This window comes from Carcharhinus amblyrhynchos, chromosome 27 (genome assembly GCF_965287045.1).
Source record: "Carcharhinus amblyrhynchos chromosome 27, sCarAmb.v2.hapA, whole genome shotgun sequence".
Classification (NCBI taxonomy): domain Eukaryota; kingdom Metazoa; phylum Chordata; class Chondrichthyes; order Carcharhiniformes; family Carcharhinidae; genus Carcharhinus; species Carcharhinus amblyrhynchos.
The window spans coordinates 34,084,206-34,101,529 of record NC_137350.1 but is presented as its reverse complement, the minus strand read 5'-3'; the positions used below and the strand labels follow the sequence as shown (position 1 = coordinate 34,101,529).

The window sequence follows — 17,324 nt, the reverse complement described above, 5'->3', positions numbered from 1 at the left end:
CGGGGCACCCGGAGGAAAGTCATGCAGACACAGGGAGAATGTGCAGTCTTTACACAGGCCCAAGCTGGGAATCAAACCCAGGTCTCTGGCACTGTGCCACCCTATCCTGCTGTGTATCCCTCAATCAAAACCAAACTAAAATTATCATTATTACTATGCTTTTTGTGGAGTTCATTTATGCAAACTGGTTTAAATTCCTACATCCTAATTAACTGTACTTCATTGACTATAAAGCACTTTGAGATGTCGTGAAAGTGTGAAAGGCACTGAACAAATATGCCTTTCTTACCATTCAAGCTTTGTCTTTGACTGGCGCAGACATGATGGGCAAAAGGGCCTTTTCCTCTGCTGTGTATCTCTAAGACACAGAGCATCAGCTGGATTGTACGGAGGACACAGTAAAAAGTCTGACAACACCAGGTTTTAGTCCAACCTATTTATTTGATAATATACTCACTAGCTTTCGGGGTTACCCGCTTCGTCAGGTGAATGGAGAGAACTCTCCATTCACCTGACGAAGGGGGTAACCCCGAAAGCTAGTGAGTATATTATCAAATAAATAGGTTGGACTAAAACCTGGTGTTGTCAGACTTTTTACTGTGTTTACGCCAGTCCAACGCCGGCATACCCACATCATTGTACGGAGGAGACAGGGAAAGAATGGTCCAGGGTATTAATGTTATGGATATAATATGGGAAATAAAGACAAACTGACGGAAAGGAAGTTCACACAGGAGAGAAATTCATTCTTAACAAAGGTTTTCAGATCATGTTCATTCTGCACTGAGTAAAAAACAGCTGTCACAGCCTATCCTGTCAACGCTTCATTAGAGGACAGTTATAAACTCCAATTAGTCAGGTTAAAAATAAAAATATGGAGTTCTCATTGCAACACATCTATAGTTACAGTAATTAATCTGCTTCAGAAATCAGGAGAATTCCTCTGGGAACTTGATTAAATTCAAGACAATTTATTCTTTAGATGAAACTTGTAAGGAGCCATATGAAAAGAATGAAATCTGGAGTCTATATTTTTCCTTCCGGTACAGATATGTCCTTTTTAATGCTTCTTTATATTAGAAAGCAGAGTTTTCCCTTATTAGTCTGCAAGGCAGTTGAAAAGTCTGGCACTGCTTGGCTTTCTGTTGTTTTCTCTCGTCCAATCTTGCCTTTGATCCTTCCCTCATCTCAACTAAAGTACAAAGTGAGGTTTGTTTATTAGTGTGACATTAAGAACATAAGAACATAAGAAATAGGAGCAGGAGTAGGCCATCTGGCCCTTCGAGCCTGCCCCGCCATTCAATAAGATCATGGCTGAGCTGTCGTGGCTCAGTTCCACATTCCCGCCCTCTCCCCATAACCCTTAATCCCCTCTCTTATCAAAAACCCATCAACCCGCGTCTTAAAAATATTTAGCGAGGTAGCCTCCACCACTTCAACGGGCAGAGAATTCCAGAGATTCACCACCCTTTGAGTGAAGAAGTTCTTCCTCAACTCCGTTCTAAACCACGCCCCCTTTATCTTGTGGCTGTGCCCCCTAGTCCTACTGTCCTTTCTGAGCGGGAAGAGTCTCTCCACCTCTATCCTATCCATCCCATTCATCATCTTAGGGCTAGATGGCCTACTCCTGCTCCTATTTCTTATGTTCTTATGTTCTTATACATCTCAATGAGATCTCCCCTCATTCTTCTAAACTCTAACGAGTTTAACACTGCAATTAAGTTATTGTGAAAATCCCCTAGTCGTCACACTCCAGTGCCTGTTCGGGTACACTGAGGGGCAGGCAAGTGGGAAGGCCTCCTTAGGGATTGGCCAAGGTGACCAAAAATAGGCCCAGACAATGGTTGATGTATGGGGTTATTCAGCCTGATGTCTGCCTCTCTTCTGTGGTTAGATCCATGCCCAGGTGTCCTTGAAAAGGGAACATGCAATTCCACTCATATACCTGAGATCTTCTGTGATTAATGAGTGCCTTAGGGGTGGGACGTGCAGTATCAGCCTCCATTGATTTGTAAATTTGTTTAATTAGTTAATTAGTTTGCATTATCTGTATACTCAAAAGAGTATACAAGGGGGCTACTGGAACTCTGGGTTGATAGGTAAACAGAGAAATGCAATGCTGTTTTCTGTAAAGAAACCACCATTAAGAAAATGCCTAGATTCATTCTTCACCATCTGGTATGGATTCCTTTCATATGCCCCAAACCGTTTGATTTTTTTCAAGAACAAGTAGATTTGAATAAAGTAGACAAAAACAGCCCCAAACCTACTGACATGGAGCTCAGCTCCCAATATACATTCGTGATTTGATTAATTATTGTCACATGTATTAACATATAGTGAAAAAAGTATTGTTTCTTGTGCACCATACAGACAAATCATACCGTTCATAGAGAAGGAAACAAGAGAGTCCGAGAATGTAGTGTTACAGTCATAGCTAGGGTGTAGAGAAAGATCAGCTTAATGCAAGGTAAGTCCCTTCAAAAGTCTGACAGCAGCAGGGAAGGAATTGTTCTTGAGTCGGTTGGTTCACGACCTCAGACTTTTGTATCTTTTTCCCGACAGAAGAAGGTGGAAGAGAGAATGTCTGGGGTGCAGGGAGTCCTTAATTATGTTGGCTGCTTTGCCGACGCATCGAGAAATGTAGACAGAGTCAGTGGATGGGAGGTTGGTTTGCATGATGGATTGGGCTACATTCACGACCTTTCGTTGTTCCTTGCGGTCTTGGGCAGAGCAGGAGACTTACTATTGCATTCCGTGCAATTATGTGTTCGCAACTGTAGCTTTGTGATCCTTCTAGATTCTAGCCTAATGACAAAGACACATGTGAAGCAGGGAGAGTAATTACAGGTATGGACACAAAAAGAGACCTCAAGTGGGGCAGTCCAGAACATAGAATCCCCTCAGTGCAGAGTGAGACCATTTGGCCCATTGAGTCTGCACCGACTCTTCAACTGAGTATCTTACACAGGCCTTCCTGGATTTTCACAGTAACTTCATTGTAGTGTTAATGTAAGCCTACTTTTGACACTAATAAATAAACATTAAATTTTAAACTCACCCTATCCTCACACATTTAGCATGACTAATCCCCCTAATTTACACATCTTTGGACACTAAGGGACAATTGAATATGGCCAATCCAACTAACTGCACATCTTTGGACTGTGGGAGGAAACAGAAGCACTCGGAGGAAACCCACACAAACATGGGGAGAACATGTAAACTCCACACTGTCAACCAAGGCCGGAATTGAATCTGGGTCCCTGGCGCAATGAGGCAGCAGTGCTAACCAATGTGCCACCCAAGAATGCATAATCTTTAATCTAGAGCTGGGCTGTTGAGGAGTGGCGTCAGGAAGCTCTCCTTCATTGCAACGATTGTGGAAATCTAAAACTCTCCACCACAAAAACGTGTTCAGACTGGGTGGTAGAGGATTTGACAGTCAACAGTACTAAAGGTTACAAAACCAAAGCAGATAGATGGGAGTTAAGACGTGGTTCCATCATTATCGAATCGAATGACCTCCTCCTGGTCTTACGTATCTAAATTTAGAATGTTCCACAGGAGGAGAGAAGGCTGGGCAATGATTCCTTATCTGGGGGATGAAGGGATAATTCCACACCTCCCATGTAATATTTTAGGATAACTAATATTCCAACACTGTTCTGAATGTTGGTTTTATCCTCCTCAAATCTCTAGAGGTGCTTTTACCTGTGTATGGAAGTCATCTTTAGTGCACCCTAACTGGAGGAGGTCAGTTGTCGTATCAGAGGCTGAGGATTGTGCTTGCACCTTTCTGGAATGTATGAGCCTGTGGCTCAGTATTACTCTGGAAGGTACCCACAATGCCATCATAGTCACTCAAATTCAGCAAGATTATGCCATGTCACGATGCCATAGTAAATGGACGGCCAGAGTCAATATTTTACACTCTGAAGCAGCAAAGTCTTTTTTCCTTCTGTTGGATATGCAACTGTTAAGAAAATAGGTTTCACATGCAATGTAACCTCAACCGGAGGCTGCCAGGCCCCAGGTCAGAGGAGAAAGGGGCAGCACAGTGGTTAGCACTGCTGCCTCACAGCGTAGGGACCTGGGTTTGATCTCTAGCTTGGGTCACTGTCTGTGCAGAGTCTACACATTCTCTTCATGCCTGTGTGGGTTTCCTCCGGGTGCTCCGGTTTCCTCCCACAGTCCGAAATACATGCTGGTTAGGAGCATTGGCTGTGCTAAATTCTCCCTCAGTGTACCCTGAACAGGTACCGGAGTGTGACGACTATTTTCACACTTTTTTCAGAGGATTTTCACACTAACTTTTAGTGTTAGTGTAAGCCTACATGTGATACTAAGAAATAAACTTATAAAAGGAAGAGGGTGGGAAGGGAGAGAGAAAAGGGCAGGGGAGTAGAGGAAGAGGAGAGAGGGAGAAGAGAAAATCAGCAGAAGCAAAAAAGAGGACCAAGGGGCCAAAATACAAAATAGTAGCAATATTCAGCTCCACTGGGAGTGGGTGAAAAAGAGGAGGAAAGATCCAGTTGAGCATCAATGATCATAGTAAATTTATTTGTCACAAGAAAGACTTACGTTAACACTGCAATGAAGTTACTGTGAAATTTCCCTAGTCGCCACAGTCCAGCACCTGTTTGAGTCAATGTACCTAACCAGCACGTCTTCCAGAATGTGGGGAGAAACCAGAGCACCCAGAGGAAACCCACACAGACATGGGGAGAATGTGCAAACTCCACACAAACAGTGACCCAAGACCAGAATCAAACTCAGGTCCCTGGCGCTGCGAGGCAGCTAACCACTGTGGCACCGTGAATCAGATATCACACTTTCATTCACCTCTCTCCTCTCTCACACGCTGTCATTCCTTCCCCTTTATTCAAAAGATATTTAAAGGGATATTGCACTTGAACAGGTACTGGGGAGAGCAAACAAGAGCAGTGTACTCATCTCATAGTTTTGATATTGTTTATAATGATGTGGTGATATAATTGTTGTATTATGGAGAGTGGCAATTTTACACGCTAGTTATAAATTCTGGATGGGCCCTCCAGGTATTCACCCGCTAAGATCCCTTTTTATCAAAGTTACTTTTAAATCAGTTCAAAGTAATTTTATTCTTAATAAGAGATTGAGATTAATAGCTACAGTTTGAAGCACTTCCAGCTGCTCTGTAAACAACTTTCCCGCCCATTGATCAACAGGAAGCCAAGAGGAGAAAATAGTTCAAAGATGGGTGGCTACAAGTCTCACTTTGCTTAATCTCAGTCAGTGCTGACAGGAAGACAGGAACATAAAAATGGATATCAGGCAAAAGGTGCAGCTCCTAGTGTTGTGCACATACTAATTTCCACTCAGAATCATTGAATCTTTACAGTGCAGAAGGAGGCCATTTGACCCATCAAGCTTGCACTGACCACAATCCTGCCTCAGGCCTTTTGCTTGTAACCCCAAGTATTTACACTCTAGTCCCCCTAACAGTAAGGGACAGTTTAGCATGGCCAGTCAACCTAACCCGCACATCATTGGGAGGAAACACTGTAGATACGAGGAGAATGTGCAAACGCCACACAGCGACCTGAGGGTGAAATTGAACCTGTATCCCTGGCACTGTGAGTAGTGGTAACCACTGTTACTGCGGATGCTCGAATCTAAGCCCAAAAGAGAAAATGCTGGAAAATCTCAGCAGGTCTGGCGGCACCTGTAAGGATTTGACAAAAGGGTCATCTGGACTCTGAAACATCAGTTCTTTTCTCTTTTCCAGGATTTTCTCTTTTGATGGTAACCACTGTGCCACACTTGGGTCCTAACTATTCCAAATGCATTTCTCCGTCGAGCTATTTTATATTGTCTTTCTGTTCACTGGGTGGGGGTGAAAAACAATATTATCGGAATTATCTCTTTGTCCTCTGTCCATAGTGCTAGCCGATATTGGGTTGCAGATTAATGAAAGCTTTTTAGTAACCACCTCACCTGTCAGTCCAGTGTCGGCAGTTTATGCAAGTTTGATCTATCCTGTTACTCTTCAGGGCTTACGTGTACACACCTGCCAGTAGGGTGCTGGGTTGACTTCACATATCCCAAACCTCAATGTTACTGAGACTTACTGTCGAGGTGGAGTCGGTGGCAAAGTGGTATCTTCACCAGACTAGTAATCCAGAGACCCAGGGTAATGCTGTGGTGATCTGGGTGTGAATCCTGGCACGGCGGATGGTAGAATTTGAATTCAATAAAAACCTGGAATTAAAAGTCTAATGATGACCATGAAATTTGCCAGAATAAAACCCCACTTGGTTCACTGATGTCTTTCAGGGAGGAAATCTGCTGTCCTTTCCTGGTCTGGCCTACATATAACTTCAGATCCACAGCAACATGGTTGACTCTTAAATGCCCTCTGAAATGGCCGAGAGAACCATTCGATTCAAAAGTATACCAGGATGGGCAATAAATGCTGGTGCAGACATCTACAAGGAAATTTGGTATGTCCAATATGACTCTCACCAACTTTTACAGATACACCATAGAAAGCATTCTTTGTGGTTGTATCACAGCTTGGTATAGCTCCTGCTCTGTCCAAGACCGCAAGGAGCTACAAAAGATCATGAATGTAGGCCAATCCGTCACGCAAACCAACCTCCCATCCACTGACTCTGTCTACACTTCCTGCTGCCTCGGAAAAGTAGCCAGCATAATTATGCACCCCGAACATACTCTCTTCCATCTTGTTCCATCGGGAAAAGGTACAAAAGTCTGTGGACACATATCAACTGACACAAGAACAACTTCTTCCCTGTGGCCATCAGACTTTTGAATGGACTTACCTCGCATTAAGTTGATTTTTCTCTTCCTTCCTAGCTATGACTGTAACACTACATTCTGCACTTTCTCCTTTCCTTCTCTATGTACGGTGTGCTTTGTCTGTATAGTGCACAAGAAACAATGCTTTTCACTCTATGCTAATACATATGACAATAATAAATCAAATCACATCCCGTGAATGGATTTCTAAAAATTGGATCAAATTAGCTGGTTCAGCAGCGATCTGGGGAGTTCCATGGGATAAGATCTTAATTTTCACAGAATATTGTAAAGCAGAAGAAATCTGAAATCTGAGGGTGCAAATTGGTTTTACATCTCTCTCCACTGAAAATAAAAATCAGGTGAGATGCAAACCAAAATACAGATCTTCTCCCACCCGTGTACCTGGTCATTTTTGAGTTTCAAGTTTATTTATTAGTGTCACTAGGCTTACATTAACGCTGCAATGAAGTTACTGTGAAAAATCCCCTAGTTGCCGCACTCCGGCACCTGTTTGGGTGCGTTGAGGGAGAATTTAGTATGGCCAATGCATCTAACCAGCACGTCTTTCAGAGTGTGGGAGGAAACCGAACCACCCAGAGGAAACCCAAGCAGACACGGAGAACATGCAGACTTTGCACAGACAGTGACTCAAAGCCAGGAATCGAACTGGGTCCCTGGTGCCGTGAGGCAGCAGTGCTAACCATTGTGCCGCTATTGGGTTCTGACGGGTACTGGATTCCAGTGAGCCTAGCTACACTGGATAAAAGTAATAAAAACTACAATTGAGTCCACAATTTCTTGGAGTACAGACTGAAACGGCATCAATAAACATAGTACAACATTTCTTATTAAAATTTACATTTGAACATTTATTTATAATATATACTGGACATAGAATTTTTCAGAAATCAGCTGCAGGGAATTAGTGATTCCCAAGCCCTGCAGCAATGATCGTCATCAATCCTCTGGTCTAAGTCTTGTTAGACATTAGGGACAAGGAGTGCACTGCCAGCACACAAACTGATCAGCAACATAAGAAAACTCCCACAGGAAATTCAAACAGTATATCATTATAAACAATACCAAATAGTGGGGAGTGATTCTCAAAGGCCATGGTTCAATTGTAGGGTCTGGACAATGACTTTTTTTGAGAGTTTTACACTTTCCATTTGCATTGTTTGCTAATTAGTTTTTAGCTAACAATTTAACATTTCCAAATTTGGCACCTCAAGGTACATGACCATCCAGTCACATTGCAGTTTTGACACAGAGTAAAGCTCCTTATCAACCTTACGATCCAACAAATACACTTTCATCCCACATCACCAAACAATCACCCCCCACCCCCCACCCCCAGTATAGCAGTGTCCACTTTTATTCCATTTTAAAGTCTTTATTCCAGTGAAGAGACCAATTTAGCCTCCAGCAGTGCTAAATCATAGGCAACTTTGAGTTGTCAGTTCCAAACTGCAATGAATTGACAGAAGCTGTTCCCAAACAGGTTTTCTTCGGTTGCCTTTAGCCAGCAGGAATGAGACATTATTCTGGCACGAAATGGGCTTGGATTCAAATCCAGGTCCCCAAGGCCAGTGTTCCAACCCACTTCGACTTCCAGGCATCATCTGCATCTCTCGATTACATCACTGCCTTTTAAATCATTTGCAAGTATTTATTATTCTATATATGTTTACATTTTGGCATAAATTACCCTTCAAAACCCTTCCCTTTCCCCCACACCATCACCCCCAAGCTGATAATCCACCTTCCAAGAATGGCAGGCATTAGCCAATTGAAAAGACAGTGACCAACTAAGCCCCTACAAAGCAAGTCACTGCCCCGCTCTCATTCCCAAGATGTGCCTTGGGAGAATCGTTTCTATAATACCCCAGCTAGCTTAGATACACCTCCCCCTTCCCTCCCTTTGCCAGTGAGGAATGAGAGCCTGTGTCCTTTTGCAAATTCAAGCTCTTGATTGTAAACAAATGGCTGGCCCACATTGTCTATCAGATCCAGCGATGTGTGCATGTACATACAGTTTAAACTTAGCAGTATTCCTAATCAGAAGAGTCAGTGTTTAAATGAAAAGAAACTGCCTGCACCGCTGTGGCGGAACGGACATATTCCACATGATATTCCCTTTCTGGACAGAATAACAAGTTCCATTTGTAGCTTCACATGTTTGGTTAATCCTTCACTCACCTTTTCCTCATCAGAAATTACTTGGGGAATCAGGAGAGGGACTTTTTTTAATCATCAAGGTGTGTTTAATAAATAGTTGCCACTAATCACCCATTGAAGAGAGAGCAGAGATGAAGACATGAAAACATCCACCCCCCCCTCCTCCCTCTGAGTCTAGCCTTGATTAGGAAACTCATGGAAACAAGGATTAGTTGGTGAAAGGATATTCTCCGAGGATAGTGATCTAAGTGTGAGCCACTTTTAAAAAGTTTCCATCTTTTAACTTCATGCTGCCACCATGCATTCTTGCGTATTTTTTTAACAGGAAAACATGTTACACCCAGCAACAGTCAACCTGACTGATGAATAAAACCTCCAGTCAGACAGAGAGATTCATGCCTTTGGCTGTTGGAGTGACTTTTCATCTTTAAGCTGTCTAAATCAGGTGAAGTGATTACACACATCCACTGACAGGTGAACTTGTTGCAAAAGGGATGCAGAGTAATGCAGTGTACAGATTCAAGCGTTTGTCAAATGGGTCAGTCCTTTCAATGGTTAACAATGCACCGTATCTAGTCCGGATCCAGAGACCCTTGCAGACCCAAAATTGAGGCACTATAATAAACAGGGAGAAAGAAAAGACGTGGCACTGTGTTCAAATCCCCCTCTCCCATGTAGAAGAACCATATTCAAATCAATAATTGCCACCTAACATTACATCAAACAGAGAGGTCCAGGGGTGGTGTGATTACCTAGAGGGTTTGGAAGGACCAATGCTCCGAATTGTTAAAACTATATGAACTCTTCCTTGAATGGGACATTGAAACAGAACTGGCGGGCACGACAAGATAACAAAATTCTCCAGAGAGACAGTCCCGAGCAGCAATGCTGAGCTGCACCTTAGCAAATGTACACGTCTCGGTTCCACTCCTCGATGTCGCTCTGTTTCCTGGACAGCACCTCGTCGCTGTTCTGTCGGTAGCGGTCTCTGCCTTTCAGCCGGCTCCTCTGCTGTGTGTTGTTGGTGTCCTCCTCCTCCTCCTCCTCCTCCCAAGACTCCTGCCGCTGGACCTGCTGCCGGCTGATGCTGCACCAGCGGCTGCCAGTGCCGTGTGGCCCCTCGGGCACCTCCTGCTCCTCGTAAAGGTCCATCTCCACGCAGGAGTCCCCCGGCTCGGTGTAGGCGGAGTCCCGGCTGCCCTGCGTTTCCAGGTCGAAGGTGTCCTGGCGGGAGAGACCGCGGGACATGGCCCTCGGGTGGTGGCTGTATTGGGGCGTGGAGGATGACAAGCGATGGTAGGACTGTTTGGCAGAGTCGTTCCGATAGTCATGCAAGCCTGTCCGTCCGGGTGCCGAACAGTCACTGGGTTGCTCTCCATGCACTAAGTAGGGACCCTAGTTAGTAACAGCAGCACACCATGCAGAGAGAGAGAATGGGGAGGGTGGAGAACAGGCATAGGTTAACAACAAACAACAAACACAGTCTCTTACAGCAGATTAAACAAGAACATTCCCTCTCTTGCTGATCACTAGATCAGTATGAAGCTCAATAACATGTTAAAAAGCAGCGTTGTTTTAGCAACATCAACACAAACTCTTGACCATTACAACTTTTAGGAATTAAGTTCCAATTAGACTCATCCAGAAATATCCCAAAAGCAAAATAGTGCAGATACTGGAATCTGAAACAAAAACAGAAAATGCTGGAAAAATCCCAGCAAGTCTGACAGCCTCTGTGGCAGGAGAATAGAACCAACTGCTGGAATTCTACTGCCCAGCCAGCCACAGGAAGCGGAGTGGGCATGGGGTGGAGAATGGGAAGGACCATTGACCTCGGGTGGGATTTTCCAGTCATTAGGCTGTAAAATCCCACCTGATGTTTCGAGTCTAGATGGCCCTTCATCAAATCGTTGACTCTGTTCTTTCTCCACAGAGACTGTCAGACCTGCTGAGATTTTCCAGAACTGTATTCGAAGAAAGCAACTTAAAGAGAAGGCACGTTCCCATTTCAGGCAGCCTGCCTCTGACCCAAATGATCAAGGATTGAAAGGGCCTCGGTTGGACCAGATTTCAGGCACTGTATGCAGTTGTGGTTGCCATATCTTAAAAGCGGATACAGAGGCATGAAAGAGGCTGCAGAGAGAATTTACCAGGCTGAGACCAGAAACACGTGGATATAGATATCAGATTGACAAACTGGAACTCTCTCATAAAAGATGGCCAAGGGGTGACCTAAGATCGATGAGAATGGATACAGAGAGAACGTTTCTTCTTGTGAGGGAAACCACAACTGGAGGCTGCCAATATAGTCACCAGGAAATCCAATAAGGAATTCAGATGGACCTTTCTCCCCAGGGTGTGGTAAAAATGTGGGCCAATCACCAAAACCCTGTATTTTTCCCACTAATTCCTCTAGCCTATAATCTTGTGACTCCAAGGAACAATTTATCATGGCCAATCCCCCTAACCTACACGTCTTTGGACTGTGGAAGGAAACTACAGCACCTGGAAGAAACCCACGCAGACATAGGGAGAACATGCAAACTCCTTACAGACAGTCACCCAAGGCTAAAATTGAACCTGGATCTCTGGCGCTGTGAGGCAGCAGTGATAACCACTGTGCCACTGTACCACCCTGGGATAGGGGGTTACAATGATAGATTTAGTGATGAAAGATGATGAAGTGAAGCATAAACACTTGCTTGGACTAGTTTGGCTGAATGGCCTGTTTGTGTGGTTATATATCCAATGAAACGAGAGTTGGTTTAGCTCAGTTGGCTGGACAGCTGGTTCGTGATGCAGAGTGACGCCAACAGCAAAGGTTCAACTCCTGTACTGGCTGATGATTCATGAACCTTCCCCCACAACCCTCTCAACCTTACCCTGTGCCTAAGGTGCGGTGATCCTCAGGTTAAATCACCACCAGTCACCTAGCCACTCCATCTGAGCCAGTGTTTATTCAGACACTGACTGCAACGTTTGTTGAAATTTATTTTAGCTTCTAAACTGGAGATGTTGCCCCTGCAACAGCCTACTCAAGACTTTTTTTTGGTACCTCTCAATACTTTAATTCTAATCAGTAAAGCCAATTTCAATTAAGTCCAGTTATGGACCCCGCATGAGGGACAAACCAGATCCACGCTGACGGGACAAGACATTGCATCCCATCAGGGGCTCCATCAAACAAGTTCCAAGCTGACAGGATGAGGCATTTCCCCTGCCGCCCGGGCTTGATCTAATGTTTCACCTTAGCCAAAAAGCCAAGGTGGCTTTGAAAAATTGCGTCAAGAAATATTTCGGTTCTACCTCATCGGCTACCCTGATCCTTGACTCTACTTTTGCCTGGGCAAATCAAAATCGCAGGCATCAGCACACCCCCAGTGCAATGGGAATAGCTTCACCGCCTCCCTGTCCGTGGTTTTATTCCTGCCAGCCAGGACCCACCACTCAAAGCATGCTGCAAAATGAATAAATCATCAACATTACTGTTCACGTTACGGTATCACCAGCCAAGAAACCTCACCGCAGCAGGTTTTATCGGCTGTAAATGTGTCCTGGACATAAGCAGAAGCAGGTGATTGTGAATCACGAGCCTGTTCTACACTTTGGTTAATCTTTTATTGCAGTGAAGTCAATAAAAGAAAGATCAGGTGGATTGTAAATCAGGCGGCTGATGCCCCATCACTCACTTTACGCCGAGGCCCAAGAGGAATATACATCAATTTGCATCCATTATTTTCAACTTTCTCAGCACAGTCATCCCTTAAATGGGGTTAAAAGAAAAAGAGAGTCCCACTGGAAACAAAAAAGAATCAGAAAATGTTTTGCGTTCACAGGAGCTCTTGATCAGTTGAGGACAAATTGGACCCATTGGCAATTGTGACAACTGAAGTGTTAAGCCATCAGCCTCCACAATGATTGGGGCTTTTTTTTTTGCTCGTTAACCGGGAGTAACAGAGGTTTTCCAGGTGCGCTGTGAGGCATTTATCTATGTTCTCTTTTGGCAATTGGCTCCCTCAAATTGAATAGTTTGTTCTTGTCCGCCACCTTTCTAACTACGAGGGGAGATTAGAAGGCAAGGGCTGCTATCCTCAGAATCAAAGAGGGTAAGGAGGTGACCTGAGTTGTACGACTGAGCCTAAACGGGGTAAACATGAAAGACTCCAGTTGCACTCGCAGAGATATCAATTACTGGGGGCATGGGTTTAAAGTGATTGGTAGAATGATCAGAGGGGACATGAGGAAAAACTGTTTCACCCAGAGAGTGGTGTGTGTCTGGAATTCACTGCCTCACATTGATGACTGAGCTGAAACTCATGTAAAAGGCATCTGCAGCTGAAGTGCTGGAACCTGCAAAGCTACAGACCAGGGGCTGGAATTATAATGAGCTGTTAATTTATTTTTCTTATTTTGGCCAGCACAGACACAATGGACCAAATGGTCTCTTTCTGCACCATAACTTTGCTATGGTTCTTGCTCTCTACTGAACACACACAGCACCGCTAGACATCAACAGAGAATGAATTCCAGTGGGCTGTGAAAGCAAAGTTACACTCACTCCCATCATATCCAAAGATGTACAGCTTAGGTTGATTGGCCATGCTAAATTGACCCTGGTGTCAGGGGGATTAGCAGGCTAAATGTGTGAAGTTGTAGGTATGGGGCCTGGATGGGATTGTGGTCGGTACAACCTCGATGGGCTGAATGGCCTCCTTCTGTACTGTAGTAAAGTTTATTTATTAGTCACAAGTGGGCTTACACTCACACTGCAGTGAAGTTACTGTGACACTCCAGTGTCTGTTTGAGGGCGAATTTAGCATGGCCAATTCACCGAACCTGCACATCTGGATTATGGGAGGTAAACACAGTAAAAAGTCTGACAACACCAGGTTTTAGTCCAACCAATTTATTTGATGATCGGTTGGACTAAAACCTGGTGTTGTCAGACTTTTTACTGTGTTTACCCGAGTCCAACGCCGGCATATCCACATTATGGGAGGTAATCAGAGCACCCGGAGGAAACCCACACAGAGACGTGCAAACTCCATGCAGGCACTGACTCAAGCTGGGAATCAAACCTGGGTTCCTGGCGCCGTGAGGCAGCAGTGCTAACTACTGTGCTACCCTAAAAATCCATTTACCAGGGATTTGAACCCATGCGGATGTACGTCCATTGGATTTTAAGTCCAATGCCTTAAACACTCGGCCATCCTGTAGGGATCCTATTCTATATTCCCAACATCGGAGTCAGGTTAAAATGGTCTCGTTTTACATTCATTTAAGTTTAAGTTTATTTATTAATGTCACAAGTAGGCTCACATAAACACCACAGTGAAGTTACTGTGAAAATCCCCTAATTGCCACACTCCGGCGCCTGTTCGGGTACACTGAGGGTGAATTTAGCACAGTCAGTGCACCTAACCAGCGCATCTTTTGGGCCCCACCCCCCCCTCCACTTTTGATCTTATTTTTGTCCCAGCTAAACTAATTGGAACTTAAGGACACACACAGGCAACATAACAGAGAGCCACAAGACAAATACTCAAAAACCGATTGTTAATATTGTAAACTTTTGTAAAGAATTGACTGCAACAGAATTGTAAATGCAGGGAAGGGGGCTGCAGGCAGCTTGTATTTACCTCTGTGTGGAGTGTGTATGTGTATCCCTCTGACATGCCTAGTTTTACCTTAGCCAGTTGCCTTTGCAACCACATCAACAAGGCTGGTTGGAGTTAAGTTTTGTTCGTACATATGTATGTGCTCTTTTTTTTAACTGTCATTGCTATTTTTGAGGTTACTGGTCTCAATTCTGTGAGCAGGAAGTTTAATTTCCTTTGGTAGCGCGCCAATGTATAAGATACTGTAAAAGTCATTCACATGGCATCATAATGTAGCTATTAAGGAGTGTAAAATAGGACTGTTTCTATTCTTTCATAGGATTTGGACATCACCAGCTAGGACAGCATTTATTGCCCATCCTCAGTTGCCCTTGAGAAGATGCTGCCTTCTTGAACCAGCTGCAGTTCCCTGTGGTGTAGGTACAACCACAGAGCTGTTAGGGAGGAAGTTCCAGGATTTTGATCCAGAATGCATTAAGCGGCTCACTACTCGAGTTACTGGGTTAGCAGGGACTGACCGCTACAGGAAAAATTGAAGGGATGCATAAAACCAGAATCTGATGAGTAACTCAGCCTTTCACTGCTTTTACAGCAATTCCTGATAATTTCAAACACTTTCTCCTCACAAAAAGAAATTGGAATTATTGCAATAGTTTGAATTAAGCAACATAAACAACACAGCAAATTTGACAGTTTTAAAGTGAATGATTGGATGAAGCAATTAACTTTGATAAAGGATAAGAATAGGCAAGTTTAAGTACATTAAAGTGAAAGGAATAAAATACTATGTTGATGGGACTCTGGACACGAACATACAAATAGGAGCCAGGAGTAGGCCACTCGGCTCCTCTAACTGCTCCACCACTAAATAAGATCACAGCTGATCTGATTTTAACCCCCAACTCCACATTCCTGCCTACTCCTGACAACCTTTCACCCCCATGGGTTAGGTGAATGGGAGGGGGGAAGGAAGCTCGTGTGCAGCATATACTCCAGCACAGCCCAGCAGGGCCGAATGGCTTCTTTCTGTGCTGTGTGTTCGATGCCTAGGATGCGGCACAGTGGCACAGTGGTTAGCACTGCTGCCTCACAGCGCCAGGGACCTGGGTTCAATTCCCGGCCTCAGGTCACTGTCTGAGCGGAGTCTGCATGTTCTCCCCGTGTCTGCATGGGTTTCCTCCAGGTGCTTCGGTTTCCTCCCTCAGTCCAAAGATGTGTGGGTTAGGCGGATAGGCCATGCTAAATTGCCCCTTAGTGTCAGGAGGACTAGCTAGGGTAAATGCATGGGCTTAATGGGATAGGGCCTGGGTGGGATTGTGGTTGGTGCAGACTCGATGGGCCGAATGGCCTCTTCCTGCACTGTAAGATTCTATGGAATGTGCATGTCAGAGAAGTAGGCAATGTGATTGTGAATTCTTGTGGGGTTTCTTCTCAAGCCTAATCCAGTGTTAAACCCACGGCTGGTCCTCAAATACTGCTTCTCTGTGCGACTCAACTCAGCATCTTGCCTGGGAAACAATGTCTGGAAAAATTCAAAGGTGCTGACTTTACAAATTTCATGTAAAGAATCTTTAGTCAGCTCAGCCCCTGAATGTGATCAGTCTAAATGTGTGAAATCAAAAACTGTTCTGAGCATAAAACAGCACAGAGGCTATCAATTTAGCTAAGGGGTATCCTGCATCCAATCTTTGCAGGTGTTGGCCCATTGCCAAACTGGTAGAGTCTCAGTTTGAAGGCATCTGCAGGTGTTAACCAGTTTGAATATATAAATTATTAACCTCTGTTAAAGTGCACCTTTTTAAAAATTCAGTCAATTATTTGATTTATAAGGAGAGGTTGGATAGGCTGGAGCTTTTTTCTCTGGAGCGTAGGATGCTTAGGGGTGATCTTATAGAGGTTGATAAAATAATGAGGGGCTTAGATCAGCGAGATAGTCGACATCTTTTCCCAAAGGTAGGGGAGTCTAAAACTAGAGGGCATAGGTTTAAGGTGAGAGGGGAGAGATACAAAAGGATCCAGGGGGACATTTTTTTCACTCAGTGTGTGGTTAGTGTCTGGAACAAGCTACCAGAGGCAGTAGTAGAGGCAGGTACAATTTTGTCTTTTAAAAAGCATTTAGACAGTTGCATGGGTTAGATGGGTATAGAGGGATATGGGTCAAACGCGGGCAATTGGGACTAGCTAAGGGGTTAAAAAAGGACCGGCGTGGATAGAAGGGCCTGTTTCCATGCTGTAAACCTGAACGACTCAATGACGCAGAGATTGTTCACCCTGTCAACAATACGATCATAAAAATGTAGTTTTTCTTTGAAAAGATCAGCTTCCTGTGAAGCTAGTTGGATAAGGAGAGAGACAGGAGTCACTGACAACTCCACACCCCTGTGCCCATCCCCTCCCAATTTCCACCTAGCCTGCACCAATCTCTGTCCTCAACCACCTCCCCGCAAAACCTCGCCTAGTGTCTGCTTCAAACCTTTCCCATGCCACCCAGCCCAAGACCAACTCTTGGTAAGGAAGGCAACCCAAAATTGATAACCTCCCCCCCATCATCTCCCTCAGGTGGAGATGTGCTAGCAGAGGCAGCCCACTCCAACTATTCAGGTTGAGATCCCCAAATAAATATTTACTCCTGATAAATCTGCCTGTGCCCAATCTCATCTCCGGACCCACTGTTACCTGTGTATTTTACTCTCAGGAAAGCAGCAACTTGTGGTAAAGGCA

The 17,324-nt window shown here is 44.4% G+C and overlaps 1 protein-coding gene across 2 annotated transcripts in view; it reads right to left on the bottom strand.

Moving 5' to 3' along the window:
- Positions 1-9,143: 9,143 nt before the first annotated feature.
- cacnb1 (calcium channel, voltage-dependent, beta 1 subunit) overlaps positions 9,144-17,324 on the bottom strand; it is a 260,012-nt gene continuing 251,831 nt past the window's right edge. For both annotated transcript variants that reach the window (XM_080213746.1, XM_080213747.1), the window contains exon 14: positions 9,144-10,380. In XM_080213746.1, the coding sequence (XP_080069872.1) occupies positions 9,886-10,380 (495 nt within the window). In that variant the 3' untranslated portion in view covers positions 9,144-9,885. The remainder of the gene's footprint in view (positions 10,381-17,324) is intronic.